The sequence below is a fragment of the Rhinatrema bivittatum genome, chromosome 5 (assembly GCF_901001135.1).
Source record: "Rhinatrema bivittatum chromosome 5, aRhiBiv1.1, whole genome shotgun sequence".
Taxonomy (NCBI): Eukaryota; Metazoa; Chordata; class Amphibia; order Gymnophiona; family Rhinatrematidae; genus Rhinatrema; species Rhinatrema bivittatum.
The window spans coordinates 2,022,800-2,046,504 of NC_042619.1; the positions used below are offsets into that span (position 1 = coordinate 2,022,800).

Consider the following 23,705-nt stretch of genomic DNA (forward strand, 5'->3'; position numbering starts at 1 on the left):
TTGCATCAAAACTGAATCACAAAGTGGAAAGATTCTGCTCCCTCCACGGACGTCGATCAGTGTTCTCCAGGGACGCCTTTGCTGGTCCCTGGAACACAGATCTTTTATGTGCGTATCTTCCGATCCCGCTCATATCCAAAACTCTCGAGAAGCTACAACAGGACAGAGGGACAATGATTCTCATAGCCCCGTACTGGCCTCGACAAGTATGGTTTCCCATACTCCTCGACTTCTCAATCAGAGAACCAATTCGCCTAGGCACAGCGCCCACTCTCATAACTCAGAATCAGGGCACGTTGCGTCACCCCAACCTGCCAACCCTTGCCTTGACAGTTTGGATGTTAAAAGCTTAATTCTGCAACCATTTAATCTTTCAACTCAAGTTTCTAAAGTTCTCGTAGCTTCACGAAAGCCTTCCACACGTAAATCTTACCACTCTAAGTGGACCAGATTTACCAAGTGGTGCACACAAAAAGGTTTTGACCCTTTCTCTTGCCCCACTCCTTCTTTATTGGATTATCTGTGCCACCTTTCGGATTCTGGTTTCCAGACATCCTCTGTAAGGGTACACCTAAGTGCCATAGCAGCATACCACAAGGGAATAGGGGATGCACCTATAACAGTGCAACCCCTAGTGAGTCGGTTTATGAGGGGCTTACTCCACCTTAAGCCTCCCATTCGACCACTGGTTAATGAATGGGACCTAAATTTAGTGCTAGCAAGGCTCATGCGATCCCCGTTTCAGCCTCTGCATTCCTGTGATGTAAAGTTTCTTACATGGAAAGTATTTTTCCTCGTAGCCATTACTTCTGCTAGGAGGGTCAGTGAGTTACAAGCGCTTGTCACATACTCACCCTACACGAGATTTTTGCATGACCAAGTAGTCCTTCGCACTCACCCCAAATTCCTACCAAAAGTGGTAACAGATTTTCACTTCAATCAATCCATAGTCTTGCCTACTTTCTTTCCAAGGCCACACTCTCACCAGGGCGAGAGAGTTTTGCACACCTTAGATTGTAAACATGCACTAGCTTTTTACCTGAATCACACTGCAGTCCATAGAAAATCCACCCAACTCTTCATTTCTTTTGACAAAAATAAACCAGGAATTGCAGTGGGAAAACAAAATCTCTCCAACTGGCTAGCAGACTGCATCAAATTCTGCTATGAAAAAGCAGGCATTCCTCTCCAGGGGCGAGTAAAAGCACACTTAGGGCTATGTCAACATCAGTAGCACATTACCTCTCAGTGCCAATTGCTGATATCTGTAAGGCTGCAACTTGGAGTTCTCTACACACCTTTGCAGCTCATTACTGTTTGGGCAAAGAAGGATGACAAGATTCAGCCTATGAACAATCTGTCTTAAAGAACTTGTTCCCAGTTTAATCCCAACTCCTTCCACATCCAACCTGCTGTAATTTCAGGCTGCTTCATTTTTTCCAACATCGCACCAGTTGTTGTGCCTGTTGTGCAAGTTGTGCGCCGTTGGTCAACAACAAAGATAACTCAGCCTCTAGCTTGCTAATCACCCATAGGTGAGGACTAGCATCCTGCTTGTCCTGGGATAAAGCAAAATTGCTTACCTTGTAATAGGTGTTATCCCAGGACAGCAGGATGTAGTCCTCACAGAACCCACCCGCCACCCCGCGGAGTTGGGTCCGACATGTTTAATTATTTCATTTTTTCGCTCGCACTCATTGCTACAAATGAGACTGAAGGGAGACCCATATGGCTGAGAATATCATGGCATGCTGGGCATTCTCAGTGGGCTCAGTGTGCCAGCCAAAAGTTTTCTAGAAACTTTGACAGAAGTTTTCCGTGTCAGGACTCCATCTGATGATGTCACCCATATGTGAGGACTACATCCTGCTGTCCTGGCATAACACCTATTACAAGATAAGCAATTTTGCTTTCTTTCTTACAGGTGGAGAAGTACAAACAGCATATTCCAGAGCTCCAGAACCGAATAAATTATGTCCAATCCCTGAATGAGGTGATTCGAAACAATTGTCGTCCACTGAATACAGAGGAGGAAACTCTGGAGAATAAAGTAAGTGCAGAGAAGAGGAGAGAGGAGACCCAGGAGAATGCAGGCAGACAGACAGGAAGGAAGGGCTGCACTGTTATGCAAAATTAGCCAACTGATTTGGGAGTTACCCATTTAGGATCCTTGGGTAACTCCCACATTAGTTGGGAGAGTGAGGGGTGAAGCCTGGGATAAGCACAGAGAATCCTTAGATGTGGGGGGAGTGAGAGGGTAAAGCCTGGGATAAGCACAGAGGATCCTTAGCTGTGAGGGAGTGAGGGGTAAAGCCTGGGATAAGCACAGAGGATCCTTAGCTGTGAGGGAGTGAGGGGTAAAGCCTGGGATAAGCACAGAGGATCCTTAGCTGTGAGGGAGTGAGGGGTAAAGCCTGGGATAAGCACAGAGGATCCTTAGCTGTGAGGGAGTGAGGGGTAAAGCCTGGGATAAGCACAGAGGATCCTTAGCTGTGGGGGAGTGAGAGGTAAAGCCTGGGATAAGCACAGAGGATCCTTAGCTGTGAGGGAGTGAGGGGTAAAGCCTGGGATAAGCACAGAGGATCCTTAGATGTGAGGGAGTGAGAGGTAAAGCCTGGGATAAGCACAGAGGATCCTTAGCTGTGGGGGTAGTGAGAGGTAAAGCCTGGGATAAGCACAGAGGATCCTTAGCTGTGGGGGAGTGAGAGGTAAAGCCTGGGATAAGCACAGAGGATCCTTAGCTGTGTGGGAGTGAGGGGTAAAGCCTGGGATAAGCACAGAGGATCCTTAGCTGTGAGGGAGTGAGGGGTAAAGCCTGGGATAAGCACAGAGGATCCTTAGCTGTGAGGGAGTGAGGGGTAAAGCCTGGGATAAGCACAGAGGATCCTTAGCTGTGAGGGAGTGAGGGGTAAAGCCTGGGATAAGCACAGAGGATCCTTAGCTGTGAGGAGTGAGGGGTAAAGCCTGGGATAAGCACAGAGGATCCTTAGCTGTGGGGGAGTGAGGGGTAAAGCCTGGGATAAGCACAGAGGATCCTTAGCTGTGAGGGAGTGAGGGGTAAAGCCTGGGATAAGCACAGAGGATCCTTAGCTGTGAGGGAGTGAGGGGTAAAGCCTGGGATAAGCACAGAGGATCCTTAGCTGTGAGGGAGTGAGGGGTAAAGCCTGGGATAAGCACAGAGGATCCTTAGCTGTGAGGGAGTGAGGGGTAAAGCCTGGGATAAGCACAGAGGATCCTTAGCTGTAAGGGAGTGAGGGGTAAAGCCTGGGATAAGCACAGAGGATCCTTAGCTGTGAGGGAGTGAGGGGTAAAGCCTGGGATAAGCACAGAGGATCCTTAGCTGTGAGGGAGTGAGGGGTAAAGCCTGGGATAAGCACAGAGGATCCTTAGCTGTGAGGGAGTGAGGGGTAAAGCCTGGGATAAGCACAGAGGATCCTTAGCTGTGAGGGAGTGAGGGGTAAAGCCTGGGATAAGCACAGAGGATCCTTAGCTGTGGAGGGAGTGAGGGGTAAAGCCTGGGATAAGCACAGAGGATCCTTAGCTGTGAGGGAGTGAGGAGGTAAAGCCTGGGATAAGCACAGAGGATCCTTAGCTGTGAGGGAGTGAGAGGGTAAAGCCTGGGATAAGCACAGAGGATCCTTAGCTGTGAGGGAGTGAGGGGTAAAGCCTGGGATAAGCACAGAGGATCCTTAGCTGTGAGGGAGTGAGAGGTAAAGCCTGGGATAAGCACAGAGGATCCTTAGCTGTGAGGGAGTGAGGGGTAAAGCCTGGGATAAGCACAGAGGATCCTTAGCTGTGAGGGAGTGAGGGGTAAAGCCTGGGATAAGCACAGAGGATCCTTAGCTGTGAGGGAGTGAGGGGTAAAGCCTGGGATAAGCACAGAGGATCCTTAGCTGTGAGGGGAGTGAGAGGGTAAAGCCTGGGATAAGCACAGAGGATCCTTAGCTGTGAGGGAGTGAGAGGGTAAAGCCTGGGATAAGCACAGAGGATCCTTAGCTGTGAGGGAGTGAGAGGTAAAGCCTGGGATAAGCACAGAGGATCCTTAGCTGTGAGGGAGTGAGGGGTAAAGCCTGGGATAAGCACAGAGGATCCTTAGCTGTGAGGGAGTGAGGGGTAAAGCCTGGGATAAGCACAGAGGATCCTTAGCTGTGAGGGAGTGAGAGGTAAAGCCTGGGATAAGCACAGAGGATCCTTAGCTGTGAGGGAGTGAGAGGTAAAGCCTGGGATAAGCACAGAGGATCCTTAGCTGTGGGGGAGTGAGGGGTAAAGCCTGGGATAAGCACAGAGGATCCTTAGCTGTGAGGGAGTGAGAGGTAAAGCCTGGGATAAGCACAGAGGATCCTTAGCTGTGAGGGAGTGGAGAAGGTAAAGCCTGGGATAAGCACAGAGGATCCTTAGCTGTGAGGGAGTGAGGGGTAAAGCCTGGATAAGCACAGAGGATCCTTAGCTGTGAGGGAGTGAGAGGTAAAGCCTGGGATAAGCACAGAGGATCCTTAGCTGTGAGGGAGTGAGGGGTAAAGCCTGGGATAAGCACAGAGGATCCTTAGCTGTGAGGGAGTGAGGGGTAAAGCCTGGGATAAGCACAGAGGATCCTTAGCTGTGAGGGAGTGAGGGGTAAAGCCTGGGATAAGCACAGAGGATCCTTAGCTGTGAGGAGTGAGGGGTAAAGCCTGGGATAAGCACAGAGGATCCTTAGCTGTGAGGGAGTGAGGGGTAAAGCCTGGGATAAGCACAGAGGATCCTTAGCTGTGAGGGAGTGAGGGGTAAAGCCTGGGATAAGCACAGAGGATCCTTAGCTGTGAGGGAGTGAGGGGTAAAGCCTGGGATAAGCACAGAGGATCCTTAGCTGTGAGGGAGTGAGAGGGAAAGCCTGGGATAAGCACAGAGGATCCTTAGCTGTGAGGGAGTGAGGGGTAAAGCCTGGGATAAGCACAGAGGATCCTTAGCTGTGAGGGAGTGAGAGGTAAAGCCTGGGATAAGCACAGAGGATCCTTAGCTGTGAGGGAGTGAGGGTAAAGCCTTGGGATAAGCACAGAGGATCCTTAGCTGTGGGGGACTGAGGGGTAAGGCCTGGGATAAGCACAGAGGATCCTTAGCTGTGGGGGGTGTGAGAGGGTAAAGCCTGGGATAAGCACAGAGGATCCTTAGCTGTGGAGAGGTGAGGGGTAAAGCCTGAGGATAAGCACAGAGGATCCTTAGCTGGAGGGAGTGAGAAGTAAAGCCTGGGATAAGCACAGAGGATCCTTAGCTGTGGGGAGTGAGGGGTAAGCCAGGATAAGCACAGAGGATCCTTAGCTGTGAGGTGTAAAGCCTGGGATAAGCACAGAGGATCCTTAGCTAAGGATCCTCTGTGAGGGGTAAAGCCTGGGATAAGCACTGAGGATCCTTAGCTGTGGGGAGGGAGGAGTAAAGCCTGGGATAAGCCACAGAGGATCCTTAGCTGAGTGAGGGTAAAGCCTGGGATAAGCACAGAGGATCCTTAGCTGTGGGGGGAGTGAGGGGTAAAGCCTGGGATAAGCACAGAGGATCCTTAGCTGTGAGGGAGTGAGAGGTAAAGCCTGGGATAAGCACAGAGGATCCTTAGCTGTGAAGGAGTGAGGGGTAAAGCCTGGGATAAGCACAGAGGATCCTTAGCTGTGAGGGAGTGAGGGGTAAAGCCTGAAATAAGCACAGAGGATCCTTAGCTGTGGGGGAGTGAGGGTAAAGCCATGGATAAGCACAGAGGATCCTTAGCTGTGAGGGAGTGAGAGGTAAAGCCTGGGATAAGCAGAGAGGATTCTTAGCTGTGGGAGTTATGGGTAAAGCCTGGGATAAGCACAGAGGATCCTTAGCTGTGGGGGAGTGAGGGTAAAGCCTGGGATAAGCACAGAGGATCCTTAGCTGTGAAGGGGAGTGAGGGGTAAAGCCTGGGATAAGCACAGAGGATCCTTAGCTGTGGGGGAGTGAGAGGTAAAGCCTGGGATAAGCACAGAGGATCCTTAGCTGTGGGGGAGTGAGGGGTAAAGCCTGGGATAAGCACAGAGGATCCTTAGCTGTGAGGGAGTGAGGGGTAAAGCCTGGGATAAGCACAGAGGATCCTTAGCTGTGAGGGAGTGAGGGGTAAAGCCTGGGATAAGCACAGAGGATCCTTAGCTGTGAGGGAGTGAGAAGTAAAGCCTGGGATAAGCACAGAGGATCCTTAGCTGTGGGGGCGTGAGGGGTAAAGCCCAGGATAAGCACAGAGGATCCTTAGCTGTGAGGGGTAAAGCCTGGGATAAGCACAGAGGATCCTTAGCTGTGAGGGGTAAAGCCTGGGATAAGCACTGAGGATCCTTAGCTGTGGGGGAGTGAGGAGTAAAGCCTGGGATAACCACAGAGGATCCTTAGCTGTGAGGGGTAAAGCCTGGGATAAGCACTGAGGATCCTTAGCTGTGGGGGAGTGAGGGGTAAAGCCTGGGATAAGCACAGAGGATCCTTAGCTGTGGGGGAGTGAGGAGTAAAGCCTGGGATAAGCACAGAGGATCCTTAGCTGTGGGGGAGTGAGAGGTAAAGCCTGGGATAAGCACAGAGGATCCTTAGCTGTGAGGGAGTGAGGGGTAAAGCCTGGGATAAGCACAGAGGATCCTTAGCTGTGAGGGAGTGAGGGGTAAAGCCTGGGATAAGCACAGAGGATCCTTAGCTGTGAGGGAGTGAGGGGTAAAGCCTGGGATAAGCACAGAGGATCCTTAGCTGTGGGGGAGTGAGCTATACGCTATGCGCTGCATGCGTTCAAGGACTGCCTTTCACACAAGACTGTTCTCATCCAAATGGACAACACAGTAGCCATGTGGTACATCAACAAATAGGGAGGAACGGGCTCGTATCTCCTTTGTCAAGAAGCTTCACAGATATGGGGCTGGGCCTTGAACCACTCAATGTTTCTCCGGGCCACTTATCTGGCAGGCATTCACAATGTAGTGGCAGATCAACTCAGTCATCAATTCCAAGCACACGAGTGGTCCCTAGATCCCTCAGTAGCGACCAGGATCTTTCAACGTTGGGGACAACCAACAATATACCTCTTTGCATCACACCTGAATCACAAAGTGGACAAATTCTGTTCTCTACACAGACAGAAGAACCAGCCAACCAAGGTCGCCTTCGCTCGCCCTTGGAATTCCGGCCTACTATACGCGTATCCTCCGATACCGCTCATAACCAAGACTCTTGTGAAGTTACAACAGGACAAAGGGACCATGATTCTCATAGCCCCATATTGGCCTCGACAAGTATGGTTTCCCACACTTCTGGACCTCTCAGTCAGGGATCTCATTTGCCTAGGCGTAGCTCCCTCTCTCATAACTCAGGATCAGGGTCGGTTGCTCCATCCCAACCTTCAATCCCTATCCCTGACAGCTTGGATGTTGAAAGCTTGATTTTACAACCACTTAATCTTTCAACAAATGTATCTCAAGTGCTTCTAGCTTCACGTAAACCTTCCACTCGAAAGAATTACTCTTCCAAATGGAAAAGATTTACTATGTGGTGCAGACAAAAGAACATAGACCCTTTCACCTGCCCCACAACCTCTCTATTAGACTACTTATACCATCTATCAGAGCCTGGTCTCCAGACTTCATCTGTAAGAGTCCATTTAAGTGAAATCTCAGCTTACCAAAACAAGATGGGAGATGCACCAATATCCACACAACCTCTTGTCAACAGGTTTATGAGAGGTTTAACTCACCTTAAACCACCAATACGACCACCAGTCACAGAATGGGACCTAAATTTGGTCTTAACAAGACTCATGTGTTCTCCTTTCGAACCCATAGATTCCTGTGCTCTTAAATTTCTCACATGGAAGACTATCTTCCTCATAGCCATTACATCAGCTAGAAGGGTTAGTGAGCTACAAGCACTTGTTACGTACGAACCCTATACAAAGTTCCTACATGACAGAGTGGTTCTCCGTACACATCCAAAATTCCTCCCCAAGGTCATTACGGAATTCCACTTGAACCAATCCATAGTTTTACCCATATTCTTTCCAAGGCCTCATTCTCACCAAGGAGAAGCAGCCTTACACACCTGGGACTGTAAGCGTGCACTATCTTTATACTTAAACCGCAATGCAGTCCACAGGAAATCCAATCAACCTTTTGTCTCTTATGACCCAAACAAAACAGGAAAAGCAGTGGGTAAACATACTCTATCCAACTGGTTAGCAGATTGTATACAGTTTTGATATGGAAAAGCAGGCCTTCCTCTCCAAGGGCGAGTAAGGGCACATTCAGTAAGAGCAATGTCAACCTCATGTAGCACACTATCGTTCAGTGCCAATCCTTGACATCTGTAAAGCAGCAACCTGGAGTTCTCTTCACACCTTTGCAGCTCATTACTGCTTAGACAAAGAAGGACGACAAGATTCAGCCTATGGACAATCTGTCTTTAAGAACTTGTTTCCAGTTTAAACCCAACTCCTTCTACATCCAATGTTCTATGATCTTCGGCTGACTCATTCCACAACAACAATACTTCACTGTTGCCTCAATACAAAATGACTCAGCCTCTAGCTTGCTAATCACCCATAGGTGAGGACTAGCATCCTGCTTGTCCTGGGATAAAGCAAAATTGCTTACCTTGTAATAGGTGTTATCCCAGGACAGCAGGATGTAGTTCTCACGGAACCCACCCGCCACCCCGCGGAGTTGGGTCTCATACCTTCTATTATTTTATTTTTGCTAAAGCTTATTGCTACATACGAGACTGGAGAGTGACCCCTGTGGCAGAGAATATCATGGCATGCTGGGCATGCTCAGTGGCCTCAGGCTGCCAGTCAAAAGTTTCTAGAAACTGTGACAGAAGTTTTTCCCTCACTAGGGCTCCGTCAGTGATGTCACCCATATGTGAGGACTCCATCCTGCTGTCCTGGGATAACACCTATTACAAGGTAAGCAATTTTGCTTTTTCTCTGGCAGCTCCAACTCTCTGGACGTCTTACATCAGGAGCTGCATTTAACGACCTGTACAAAGAGCTTTACGACTATTCTTTTCATTTACAGATCTGTTGATATTTTGATTTGTTTACTTCAGTTGTTTTAATTACTGTGTAAGTTATGCTATTTGCTGCCTAGGGCTTTGGTGTAGGAGGCTTATAAATTCAAATAAATAAACAATCTGACTAAATGCCGTTGAATATTTGCTTCATGGTGTTATACCCATATAAAGCAAGTGCAAAGTATGCAAGGCTATTTTGAAGAGAAACAAGCAGCAGTATTTCCTTTTGATAAGTGACTGCAAGGTCCGTGGGTATAAAAGACTGAACATGTCTCCCCTCATTTTTCCTGGCTTTCCCACAGTGCTGTCTCTTTCTCTCTCTCTCTCTGTCAGATGCTGGATAGCTGGGAAACCTTCCTTTCCCACATGACGTATGTCTCTGAGTTCATCAGCAGGGAGAAGCCAGTCATATCCATGCAACTAATGGACTCCATCGATGCTTTACTGCAAGAACAGCAGGGAACTGTTACCACAGCCACAACTGGGAAATTCCTAGACCCTTCCCAAAACGTACAAGACATCATGGATAAACTGAGAAAATTACAAAACAAGCATCAGTCCATCACAGAAAAGATAAAATATCTCAATCAAACCCGAATTCTGCTTACAGGTAATGTAACACAGGGTTATCCCTCTCTAACCATGACAACCAGTCGGATAGACACCAGCTGACAGGTCACAAAAGACATAGAATGAAATCTACAGACCATGAGTGACACACAGAGACTCTGCTGTCCCTGCCTCACACTGACTGACCATGAGTGACACAGAGAGACTCTGCTGTTCCTGCCTCACACTGACAGATCCTGAGTGACACAGAGAGACTCTGCTGTCCCTGCCTCACACTGACTGACCATGAGTGACACACAGAGACTCTGCTGTCCCTGCCTCACACTGACTGACCATGAGTGACACACAGAGACTCTGCTGTCCCTGCCTCACACTGACTGACCATGAGTGACACAGAGAGACTCTGCTGTCCCTGCCTCACACTGACAGATCCTGAGTGACACAGAGAGACTCTGCTGTCCCTGCCTCACACTGACAGATCCTGCGTGACACAGAGAGACTCTGCTGTCCCTGCCTCACACTGACGGATCCTGAGTGACACAGAGAGACTCTGCTGTCCCTGCCTCACACTGACAGATCCTGAGTGACACAGAGAGACTCTGCTGTCCCTGCCTCACACTGACGGATCCTGAGTGACACAGAGAGACTCTGCTGTTCCCTGCCTCACACTGACAGATCCTGAGTGACACAGAGAGACTCTGCTGTCCCTGCCTCACACTGACAGATCCTGAGTGACACAGAGAGACTCTGCTGTCCCTGCCTCACACTGACAGATCCTGAGTGACACAGAGAGACTCTGCTGTCCCTGCCTCACACTGACAGATCCTGAGTGACACAGAGAGACTCTGCTGTCCCCGCCTCACACTGACAGATCCTGAGTGACACAGAGAGACTCTGCTGTCCCTGCCTCACACTGACAGATCCTGAGTGACACACAGAGACTCTGCTGTCCCTGCCTCACACTGACAGATCCTGAGTGACACAGAGAGACTCTGCTGTCCCTGCCTCACACTGACAGATCCTGAGTGACACAGAGAGACTCTGCTGTCCCTGCCTCACACTGACAGATCCTGAGTGACACAGAGACTCTGCTGTCCCTGCCTCACACTGACGGATCCTGAGTGACACAGAGAGACTCTGCTGTCCCTGCCTCACACTGACGGATCCTGAGTGACACACAGAGACTCTGCTGTCCCTGCCTCACACTGACAGATCCTGAGTGACACAGAGAGACTCTGCTGTCCCTGCCTCACACTGACGGATCCTGAGTGACACAGAGAGGCTCTGCTGTCCCTGCCTCACACTGACGGATCCTGAGTGACACAGAGACTCTGCTGTCCCTGCCTCACACTGACGGATCCTGAGTGACACAGAGAGACTCTGCTGTCCCTGCCTCACACTGACAGATCCTGAGTGACACAGAGAGACTCTGCTGTCCCTGCCTCACACTGACGGATCCTGAGTGACACAGAGAGGCTCTGCTGTCCCTGCCTCACACTGACGGATCCTGAGTGACACAGAGAGACTCTGCTGTCCCTGCCTCACACTGACAGATCCTGAGTGACACAGAGACTCTGCTGTCCCCGCCTCACACTGACAGATCCTGAGTGACACAGAGAGACTCTGCTGTCCCTGCCTCACACTGACAGATCCTGAGTGACACAGAGAGACTCTGCTGTCCCTGCCTCACACTGACAGATCCTGAGTGACACACAGAGACTCTGCTGTCCCTGCCTCACACTGACAGATCCTGCGTGACACAGAGAGGCTCTGCTGTCCCTGCCTCACACTGACGGATCCTGCGTGACAAAGAGAGACTCTGCTGTCCCTGCCTCACACTGACGGATCCTGAGTGACACAGAGAGACTCTGCTGTCCCTGCCTCACACTGACAGATCCTGAGTGACACAGAGAGACTCTGCTGTCCCTGCCTCACACTGACAGATCCTGAGTGACACAGAGAGACTCTGCTGTCCCTGCCTCACACTGACGGATCCTGCGTGACACAGAGAGGCTCTGCTGTCCCTGCCTCACACTGACGGATCCTGAGTGACACAGAGAGACTCTGCTGTCCCTGCCTCACACTGACGGATCCTGAGTGACACAGAGAGGCTCTGCTGTCCCTGCCTCACACTGACAGATCCTGAGTGACACAGAGAGGCTCTGCTGTCCCTGCCTCACACTGACAGATCCTGAGTGACACAGAGACTCTGCTGTCCCCGCCTCACACTGACAGATCCTGAGTGACACAGAGAGGCTCTGCTGTCCCCGCCTCACACTGACGGATCCTGAGTGACACAGAGAGGCTCTGCTGTCCCTGCCTCACACTGACAGATCCTGAGTGACACAGAGAGACTCTGCTGTCCCTGCCTCACACTGACAGATCCTGAGTGACACAGAGAGACTCTGCTGTCCCTGCCTCACACTGACAGATCCTGAGTGACACAGAGAGACTCTGCTGACTCTGCTGTCCCTGCCTCACACTGACAGATCCTGAGTGACACAGAGAGGCTCTGCTGTCCCCGCCTCACACTGACAGATCCTGAGTGACACACAGAGACTCTGCTGTCCCTGCCTCACACTGACAGATCCTGAGTGACACAGAGACTCTGCTGTCCCTGCCTCACACTGACAGATCCTGAGTGACACAGAGAGACTCTGCTGTCCCTGCCTCACACTGACAGATCCTGAGTGACACAGAGAGGCTCTGCTGTCCCTGCCTCACACTGACAGATCCTGAGTGACACAGAGAGACTCTGCATGTCCCTGCCTCACACTGACAGATCCTGAGTGACACAGAGAGGCTCTGCTGTCCCTGCCTCACACTGACAGATCCTGAGTGACACAGAGAGGCTCTGCTGTCCCTGCCTCACACTGACAGATCCTGAGTGACACACAGAGACTCTGCTGTCCCTGCCTCACACTGACAGATCCTGAGTGACACACAGAGACTCTGCTGTCCCCTGCCTCACACTGACAGATCCTGAGTGACACAGAGAGACTCTGCTGTCCCTGCCTCACACTGACAGATCCTGAGTGACACAGAGAGACTCTGCTGTCCCTGCCTCACACTGACAGATCCTGAGTGACACAGAGAGGCTCTGCTGTCCCTGCCTCACACTGACAGATCCTGAGTGACACAGAGAGACTCTGCTGTCCCTGCCTCACACTGACAGATCCTGAGTGACACAGAGAGACTCTGCTGTCCCTGCGTCACACTGACAGATCCTGAGTGACACAGAGAGGCTCTGCTGTCCCTGCCTCACACTGACGGATCCTGAGTGACACAGAGAGACTCTGCTGTCCCTGCCTCACACTGACGGATCCTGAGTGACACAGAGAGACTCTGCTGTCCCTGCCTCACACTGACAGATCCTGAGTGACACAGAGAGACTCTGCTGTCCCTGCCTCACACTGACAGATCCTGAGTGACACAGAGACTCTGCTGTCCCTGCCTCACACTGACAGATCCTGAGTGACACACAGAGACTCTGCTGTCCCTGCCTCACACTGACAGATCCTGAGGGACACAGAGAGGCTCTGCTGTCCCTGCCTCACACTGACAGATCCTGAGTGACACAGAGAGACTCTGCTGTCCCTGCCTCACACTGACAGACCCTGAGTGACACAGAGAGGCTCTGCTGTCCCTGCCTCACACTGACAGATCCTGAGTGACACAGAGAGGCTCTGCTGTCCCTGCCTCACACTGACAGATCCTGAGTGACACAGAGAGACTCTGCTGTCCCTGCCTCACACTGACGGATCCTGAGTGACACAGAGAGACTCTGCTGTCCCTGCCTCACACTGACGGATCCTGAGTGACACAGAGAGACTCTGCTGTCCCCGCCTCACACTGACGGATCCTGAGTGACACAGAGAGGCTCTGCTGTCCCTGCCTCACACTGACGGATCCTGAGTGACACAGAGAGGCTCTGCTGTCCCTGCCTCACACTGACAGATCCTGAGTGACACAGAGAGGCTCTGCTGTCCCTGCCTCACACTGACAGATCCTGAGTGACACAGAGAGGCTCTGCTGTCCCTGCCTCACACTGACAGATCCTGAGTGACACAGAGAGGCTCTGCTGTCCCTGCCTCACACTGACAGATCCTGAGTGACACAGAGAGACTCTGCTGTCCCTGCCTCACACTGACTGATCCTGAGTGACACAGAGAGGCTCTGCTGTCCCTGCCTCACACTGACAGATCCTGAGTGACACAGAGAGACTCTGCTGTCCCTGCCTCACACTGACAGACCCTGAGTGATACAGAGAGGCTCTGCTGTCCCCGCCTCACACTGACAGATCCTGAGTGACACAGAGAGGCTCTGCTGTCCCTGCCTCACACTGACAGATCCTGAGTGACACAGAGAGACTCTGCTGTCCCTGCCTCACACTGACAGATCCTGAGTGACACAGAGAGACTCTGCTGTCCCCGCCTCACACTGACAGATCCTGAGTGACACACAGAGACTCTGCTGTCCCCGCCTCACACTGACAGACCCTGAGTGACACAGAGAGACTCTGCTGTCCCCGCCTCACACTGACAGATCCTGAGTGACACAGAGAGACTCTGCTGTCCCTGCCTCACACTGACAGATCCTGAGTGACACAGAGAGGGTCTGCTGTCCCCGCCTCACACTGACAGACCCTGAGTGACACAGAGACTCTGCTGTCCCTGCCTCACACTGACAGACCCTGAGTGACACAGAGAGGCTCTGCTGTCCCTGCCTCACACTTACAGATCCTGAGTGACACAGAGAGACTCTGCTATCCCTGCCTCACACTGACAGATCCTGAGTGACACAGAGAGACTCTGCTGTCCCTGCCTCACACTGACAGATCCTGAGTGACACAGAGAGGCTCTGCTGTCCCCGCCTCACACTGACAGACCCTGAGTGACACAGAGAGACTCTGCTGTCCCCGCCTCACACTGACAGATCCTGAGTGACACAGAGAGACTCTGCTGTCCCCGCCTCACACTGACAGATCCTGCGTGACACAGAGAGACTCTGCTGTCCCTGCCTCACACTGACAGATCCTGAGTGACACAGAGAGACTCTGCAGTCCCTGCCTCACACTGACAGATCCTGAGTGACACAGAGAGACTCTGCTGTTCCTGCCTCACACTGACAGATCCTGAGTGACACAGAGAGACTCTGCTGTTCCTGCCTCACACTGACAGATCCTGAGTGACACAGAGAGGCTCTGCTGTCCCCGCCTCACACTGACAGATCCTGAGTGACACAGAGAGACTCTGCTGTCCCCGCCTCACACTGACAGATCCTGCGTGACACAGAGAGACTCTGCTGTCCCTGCCTCACACTGACAGATCCTGAGTGACACAGAGAGACTCTGCAGTCCCTGCCTCACACTGACAGATCCTGAGTGACACAGAGAGACTCTGCTGTCCCTGCCTCACACTGACAGATCCTGAGTGACACAGAGAGACTCTGCTGTTCCCTGCCTCACACTGACAGATCCTGAGTGACACAGAGAGGCTCTGCTGTCCCTGCCTCACACTGACAGATCCTGAGTGACACACAGAGACTCTGCTGTCCCTGCCTCACACTGACGGATCCTGAGTGACACAGAGAGACTCTGCTGTCCCTGCCTCACACTGACAGATCCTGAGTGACACAGAGAGACTCTGCTGTCCCTGCCTCACACTGACAGATCCTGAGTGACACACAGAGACTCTGCTGTCCCTGCCTCACACTGACAGATCCTGAGTGACACAGAGAGACTCTGTTGTCCCTGCCTCACCCTGTCAGATCCTGAGTGACACAGAGAGACTCTGCTGTCCCTGCCTCACACTGACAGATCCTGAGTGACACACAGAGACTCTGCTGTCCCCGCCTCACACTGACAGACCCTGAGTGACACAGAGAGACTCTGCTGTCCCCGCCTCACACTGACGGATCCTGAGTGACACAGAGAGACTCTGCTGTTCCTGCCTCACACTGACAGATCCTGAGTGACACAGAGAGGCTCTGCTGTCCCTGCCTCACACTGACAGATCCTGAGTGACACACAGAGACTCTGCTGTCCCTGCCTCACACTGACGGATCCTGAGTGACACAGAGAGACTCTGCTGTCCCTGCCTCACACTGACAGATCCTGAGTGACACAGAGAGACTCTGCTGTCCCTGCCTCACACTGACAGATCCTGAGTGACACACAGAGACTCTGCTGTCCCTGCCTCACACTGACAGATCCTGAGTGACACAGAGAGACTCTGCTGTCCCTGCCTCACCCTGTCAGATCCTGAGTGACACAGAGAGACTCTGCTGTCCCTGCCTCACACTGACAGATCCTGAGTGACACACAGAGACTCTGCTGTCCCTGCCTCACACTGACAGATCCTGAGTGACACACAGAGACTCTGCTGTCCCTGCCTCACACTGACAGATCCTGAGTGACACAGAGAGGCTCTGCTGTCCCTGCCTCACACTGACAGATCCTGAGTGACACAGAGAGACTCTGCTGTCCCTGCCTCACCCTGTCAGATCCTGAGTGACACAGAGAGACTCTGCTGTCCCTGCCTCACACTGACAGATCCTGAGTGACACAGAGAGACTCTGCTGTCCCTGCCTCACCCTGTCAGATCCTGAGTGACACACAGAGACTCTGCTGTCCCTGCCTCACACTGACAGATCCTGAGTGACACAGAGAGACTCTGCTGTCCCTGCCTCACACTGACAGATCCTGAGTGACACAGAGAGACTCTGCTGTCCCTGCCTCACACTGACAGATCCTGAGTGACACAGAGAGACTCTGCTGTCCCTGCCTCACACTGACAGATCCTGAGTGACACAGAGAGACTCTGCTGTCCCTGCCTCACCCTGTCAGATCCTGAGTGACACAGAGAGACTCTGCTGTCCCTGCCTCACACTGACAGATCCTGAGTGACACACAGAGACTCTGCTGTCCCTGCCTCACCCTGTCAGATCCTGAGTGACACAGAGAGACTCTGCTGTCCCTGCCTCACACTGACAGATCCTGAGTGACACAGAGAGACTCTGCTGTCCCTGCCTCACACTGACAGATCCTGAGTGACACAGAGACTCTGCTGTCCCTGCCTCACACTGACAGATCCTGAGTGACACAGAGAGACTCTGCTGTCCCTGCCTCACACTGACAGATCCTGAGTGACACAGAGAGACTCTGCTGTCCCTGCCTCACACTGACAGATCCTGAGTGACACAGAGAGACTCTGCTGTCCCCGCCTCACACTGACAGATCCTGAGTGACACAGAGACTCTGCTGTCCCTGCCTCACACTGACAGATCCTGAGTGACACAGAGAGACTCTGCTGTCCCTGCCTCACACTGACAGATCCTGAGTGACACAGAGAGACTCTGCTGTCCCTGCCTCACACTGACAGATCCTGAGTGACACAGAGAGACTCTGCTGTCCCTGCCTCACACTGACAGATCCTGAGTGACACAGAGAGACTCTGCTGTCCCCGCCTCACACTGACAGATCCTGAGTGACACAGAGAGACTCTGCTGTCCCTGCCTCACACTGACAGATCCTGAGTGACACAGAGAGACTCTGCTGTCCCTGCCTCACACTGACAGATCCTGAGTGACACAGAGAGACTCTGCTGTCCCTGCCTCACACTGACAGATCCTGCGTGACACAGATAGACTCTGCTGTCCCTGCCTCACACTGACAGATCCTGAGTGACACAGAGAGGCTCTGCTGTCCCTGCCTCACACTGACGGATCCTGAGTGACACAGAGAGACTCTGCTGTCCCTGCCTCACACTGACAGATCCTGAGTGACACAGAGAGACTCTGCTGTCCCTGCCTCACACTGACAGATCCTGAGTGACACAGAGAGACTCTGCTGTCCCTGCCTCACACTGACAGATCCTGAGTGACACAGAGAGACTCTGCTGTCCCTGCCTCACCCTGTCAGATCCTGAGTGACACAGAGAGACTCTGCTGTCCCTGCCTCACACTGACAGATCCTGAGTGACACACAGAGACTCTGCTGTCCCTGCCTCACACTGACAGATCCTGAGTGACACAGAGAGACTCTGCTGTCCCTGCCTCACACTGACTGACCATGAGTGACACAGAGAGACTCTGCTGTCCCTGCCTCACACTGACAGATCCTGAGTGACACAGAGACTCTGCTGTCCCTGCCTCACACTGACAGATCCTGAGTGACACAGAGAGACTCTGCTGTCCCTGCCTCACACTGACAGATCCTGAGTGACACAGAGAGACTCTGCTGTCCCTGCCTCACACTGACAGATCCTGAGTGACACAGAGAGACTCTGCTGTCCCCGCCTCACACTGACAGATCCTGAGTGACACAGAGACTCTGCTGTCCCTGCCTCACACTGACAGATCCTGAGTGACACAGAGAGACTCTGCTGTCCCTGCCTCACACTGACAGATCCTGAGTGACACAGAGAGACTCTGCTGTCCCTGCCTCACACTGACAGATCCTGAGTGACACAGAGAGACTCTGCTGTCCCTGCCTCACACTGACAGATCCTGAGTGACACAGAGAGACTCTGCTGTCCCTGCCTCACACTGACAGATCCTGAGTGACACAGAGAGACTCTGCTGTCCCTGCCTCACACTGACAGATCCTGAGTGACACAGAGAGACTCTGCTGTCCCTGCCTCACACTGACAGATCCTGAGTGACACAGAGAGACTCTGCTGTCCCTGCCTCACACTGACAGATCCTGCGTGACACAGATAGACTCTGCTGTCCCTGCCTCACACTGACAGATCCTGAGCGACACAGAGAGGCTCTGCTGTCCCTGCCTCACACTGACGGATCCTGAGTGACACAGAGAGACTCTGCTGTCCCTGCCTCACACTGACAGATCCTGAGTGACACAGAGAGGCTCTGCTGTCCCTGCCTCACCCTGTCAGATCCTGAGTGACACACAGAGACTCTGCTGTCCCTGCCTCACACTGACAGATCCTGAGTGACACAGAGAGACTCTGCTGTCCCTGCCTCACACTGACAGATCCTGAGTGACACAGAGAGACTCTGCTGTCCCTGCCTCACACTGACAGATCCTGAGTGACACAGAGAGGCTCTGCTGTCCCTGCCTCACCCTGTCAGATCCTGAGTGAGTGATGGGGGTTCTTGGTTTGTTTCACATATTCTCTTCTAATCACAGTCATTGTCTTTGTTAATAGGGGAATCGTTAGACCTTGCTGTTTTGTCTAAAGGAGAGGAGCTGCTAAATCTTCGTTTTAAAGTATGGCAGCTGCTTGAAATCATTTCCAAAGAAGTGGAGGAATGGAAGCAGCAGCCTCTGACTCAGGTAAATCTTTCCATGCTTCTTAGTGCGGTCTTGATTTCTGTACCTTTAGCTCTCAGTTGAATGAATCACATTCAGTAATCCCAAAGGTATCATTATTTGTACTGTAGATAAGTGCATAAGATCTGCCATACTGAGTCAGGATGCTCTTTCCAGCAGTGCTCAATGGCAGGATCCTAAGGTGTAGATAGGTTCGCACTTTCCCATTCTGCACTTCACAAAAGGGTTTTCAGGGCCATATTTAAAACTTCTGCTGCTATTATGACACATTTGTATGATGTTGCATAGATTTGTATTTTAAGAATGTGGCACAGTAATGGGAGGTGTAGGTAGGTGGGAGCTTAGTTAGTGATTTGTGCTGGGGTTGGGCTTTGGACATATTGTAAAGGTGCTTCCCAGACTGCAGAAGAGAGATGGGAAGCTAAGTTCCTGAACATCCCCAGATCAGTCCAGAGCAGAGCGCTTATTCATCCCCACCAGCAGATGGAGGCAGAGGACCAAACTTTGGGCCCTGTTACATATCCGAGAGCGCCACCTGCAGTCGTCCCTCAGTATTTCTCTGGCTCCAGTAGATGGTAGAGGTGTTAACCTGCAGTCCTGGCTGATCTGGTGTTTGGAGGTTTTCATGCCCCCTGAGGTGCCAGGTACCTGTTGAGGGTCATCCCTCTGGTTGAGCCGGGCAAACGGGGGGTTGGATACCCCTGGCGGTTTTAGTCCGAGACCCTCGGGACCACTGACAGCCAGGGGACTGGTTCCCTTAGTGGTACCCAAAGTTGCTCTCTGGAAGATCTGCTGGAGGGGACTTACAGATGTTGCCTCAGTGCCAGCTGTGGTGAGCTGGGAGGAAACGGACTCCTCTGCTCTGAGGATGCTGAAAGGTAGAAATCTGCCCTCCTCCTTGGGAGCCCGGGGAAAGCGGGAGATTGCAGTGGGGACAGGAGACCTTGATTAAGAGAAAGGGATGGAAAGTAACCGTTGTGGAAACTTTGGAGATTTCTCCTGAGAACTGTGAAGTTTACTGCTGGATCTCTTGGCTGATTATTATTTTTGTCTAAGTGGATTTTTTCTTCTGTTGTTTGGTGCATGAGTCCCCTTGGTCCCCACTGGAAGAGGTCCTGTCATTTTCTGACATTTCTGATTCCTTATTAGACGGGAATCAGTCTTCTTAGTGATTGGGGCTGTAAAGGGAGGAGGGGAAGAGATCTTTGAATGGGGACAGAGGGAATGGAATAAAGGATCGTGGAGGATAGACGATGGGGATTCATGATTAAGGAAGGGGCATGAGGGGAGGGAAGGGAAGAGGGATCAGGAATGGAATGGATGATCTGGGCTAGAAAGGAAGAGAGGAAGAAATGAGATGGAGATTTGGGGATGGGGTTGGAGAAGAAGGGAAGATTGGGATGGTGGGAAGAAAGAAGGCAGGCAGAGCTCCAGAGCGTCAATGCGTGGATGAGACGATGGTGCAGTGAGGAGGGATTCAATTTTGCAAGGAAATGGACAACCTTTTGGGGAAAGGGGAGACTTTTCCAAAAGGACGGACTCCACCTTAACCTAAGTGGGGCTAGGCCGCTGGCACTAACTTTCAAAAATTAGATAGAGCAGCTTTTAAACTAGAACAAGGGGGAAAGCCGACAGTCACTCAGCAGGGCATGGTTCGGAGAGAGGTATCTTCAAAGGATACTAATGATGCATTAGAATTAGGGCATCCCGACAGTGAGGTTCCATTAAAAGCAAACATAGTCCATTTGCCTAAAAGTAAAGAATCACCCGAGCTAAGTACACTTTGAAATGTCTGTATGCCAATTCCAGAAGTCTAAGAAGTAAGATGGGAGAGTTAGAGTGTATAGCAGTAAATGATGAGATTGACATAACTGGCATCTCAGAGACCTGGTGGAAGGAGGATAACCAATGGGACAGTGCTACATCAGGGTGCAAATTATATCGCAATCAACTAGCTGAGGGTGTGGCACTTTGTCTGGGAGGCCATAGAGCCCAACAAGATAGTGATCATACAAGAGACTAAGGGGCCGATGCACTGGGCTCAGCACTGTATAACCCACAGTTAGACGTAGAGGCGCTAACTAATCTCCTTATGCAATAAGGGGATTAGTGCCTCTACAACGCATCTCCAACGCGGAGTGAAACTAATAGCACTCATCACATGCAAATGCTTGTGAATGAGGCCATTAGCTATTCACTCCCTATGCAAAACATAAATGTGCGTCTAGGATGCACATTTTAGTGATCAGAAATTAACACCTGCCTGGAGCAGGCGTTAATTGCTGAGCACTACTAAAACTAGTACAGAATAGCAGAAAAAACTGCTTTTCTGTACTGCCTCCTATTTAATATCCTTGGGATCTTAAGTGGGAGGATCAACTCTTTAAAAAAATAATAAAAAAATAAGTTTAAAAAAAGCGCTGGCAGGGGTTTGGAAAACGGACTAATCCCCTTTCAGGACAGCCTTCTGAAAGGAGATTGGTCCTTTCACTGACACGTGACAGTAAAGGGACCAATCCGCAATAAATGAAGGAATGAATAAATTAATATTAAGTGCTTGAAATTTTAATAATGATTTTATACACTCCTTCTGGTGCCAGTAGTCAGGTTGGGGGAATGGACGCTGAATTTATCAGCGTCCATTTTCTTAACCCCTGCATGTATGCTGGTAAGGAAAACAAGACTCTGATAAATTCAGCGTCCGTTTTCTTAAACGGCGGACAGCCACTGACAGCGGACCTCTCTCTGGCTTGCGCTGTCAAGGAGGCGCTAGGGGCACGCAATTGCCCTAATTTAAATATTGGATCGCGCCCCCAGGAGAGGTGCCTGGGGGCGCGATATGAAAGCGGGCGCTGAATACACAGCGCACGTTTTTTGCATCAGCCCCTAAATGCACAATAGACTCTACAGAGGTAGAAATCTCATGTGTGTTGGGTAAGAGTTTAGTGAGAGGAGTATACTACTGTCCACCTGGACAAAATGATCAGACAGATGATGAAATGGTAAAAGAATACAGGGAAGCTAAGCAATTTGGCAGTGCAGTAATAATGGGAGATTTGTTGCGATCCCGGTCACTGGGTCAGTGACCGGGCCCTTACCTCCTCTTGTAGCGCTGCAAACCGCCGGGTTCCGGGCCTCCCGAGCCGCGTGGCAGCGGCGTTTCCACGAGGGAGACGCCGCCGAAGACTCCGCCCCCCTGGAGGGGAACGCGCGCGCGCAAGGGCCAACCTTTTCAGCTCACAGCCCCGGATGTCAGGGCCCGCCTCCTGATGACATCAGACGCCGGTAAGGGGATTTAAACGGGACCCGGGAACCCTTAACTTTGCCTTGCAACGAGGTTACTTCTTGGAAGTGCTAGTTGCCGTCTCGCTCATCCGGTTCCCGATTCCAGCCTGTCTGTCTTTGAATCCTGCCTGCCTGACCTTGTTTCCTGCTTCCTGCCTGGTTCCTGAATTTCTGCTCGTATTTGTGGTTTTGACTCCGCTTGCCTGCCGCCTGCCTTGATTCCAGCCTGTGACTCCGACTCTGCTTGACTGCCGCCTGCCTTGACTCCGGTCCGTGACTCTGACTCCGCTTGCCTGCCGCCTGCCTTGATCCCAGCCTGTGACTCCGACTCTGCTTGCCTGTCACCTGCCTTGACTCCGGTCCGTGACTCCGACTCCGCCTGCTTGCTGCCTGCCTTGATTCCGGTTCATATTCCTTTCTGGGTTTCTTCAGCTCTCCGCCTAAGTCCCAGCGGTCCGGGTCCCTATGGGCTCCTCCTGGGGGGACCGTGGACTTCCAGGGTGAAGACTCCTAAGTCCTAGCGACCCGGGCTCCTACAGCTCCTCTGGAGGGGTCACGGGTTTCCAGGTGAAGTCTCGTCAGCCCAGTGTGTGTTCTGCCTCCCGGCCGCCCTTCCTGCTCGGTCGGCCTAAGGATCCACTTCCGGAATTGGACAGTCACAACAGATTTCTATTACCTAATCTCAAGAGAGTCAAAAGTTACCCAAAAAATAAGATCATCAAACAAGGAACAAACTTAATGAATATGTGAACAAGAACAAAAAAGCATAAATGAAGGTTGTCAGCAAGCTAGATGTTGTGTATGCAAAGCAGAACCAACCGGTCTTCTCAATCATTCACCTTCATTAAAAATATGATGTTCAAAAAAAAAAGGCAAAAAAGATTATTTTTCTTTATTTTATAATTGTCCTTAATTTTTATTTTTTCTTTTATAATAAATTTATAGTAACGAAGTCCACAAAAAATCTAGTGACAACAGTCATTGAAAGGATAAATATCAAAACCAGCCCAACACAGCCAATGTATCGCAAACACTGTGCTTTATCAGGGGCATGATAAACCTCTTACACCAAAATGTCTGTTGCCTATATATATGTAATGTAGGAAACACCCACATAAAAGAGCTGAATGTGTGAGTATTGCTTTGTTGTGGGTACCTCATATGTTTAACTTGGGCTTTATTTGAGATGCCTCAAGATTAAGGTGTACAGTATGTTCATATACTGTTTTGCATGTCATTCAAGAACATTTAGTGACTATGCTTCACCATCATTTATAATCATCGGTAACCACGTATTTGAAAGCAATCTTAAATTATGCAGAAGGCAGAGTTAATTTGCACTTATCTTGACAGTTTGAGAGAACACCAGCCCAACCCGACACGATACGTGTTTCGATGGCTTACTCCTCCATCTCCAGTTCCTGATCCTCTGCAGGGCTCTGCACCGGATCCTACACCTCAGCCTCCGCCACCGCTTACAACTGCTCTGGTACCATCAGTTGTAACGCTGGAATTGTCTGAGATTATCAGACAAGCG

The 23,705-nt window shown here is 51.2% G+C and overlaps 1 protein-coding gene across 1 annotated transcript in view; it reads left to right on the plus strand.

Moving 5' to 3' along the window:
- The window catches only part of DNHD1 (dynein heavy chain domain 1), a 792,986-nt gene that overhangs the window by 243,118 nt on the left and 526,163 nt on the right, over positions 1-23,705 (plus strand). The window contains exons 14-16 of the mRNA XM_029601740.1: positions 1,925-2,050; positions 9,352-9,628; positions 18,759-18,886. Coding sequence (XP_029457600.1) covers positions 1,925-2,050; positions 9,352-9,628; positions 18,759-18,886 — 531 coding nt within the window. The remainder of the gene's footprint in view (positions 1-1,924; positions 2,051-9,351; positions 9,629-18,758; positions 18,887-23,705) is intronic.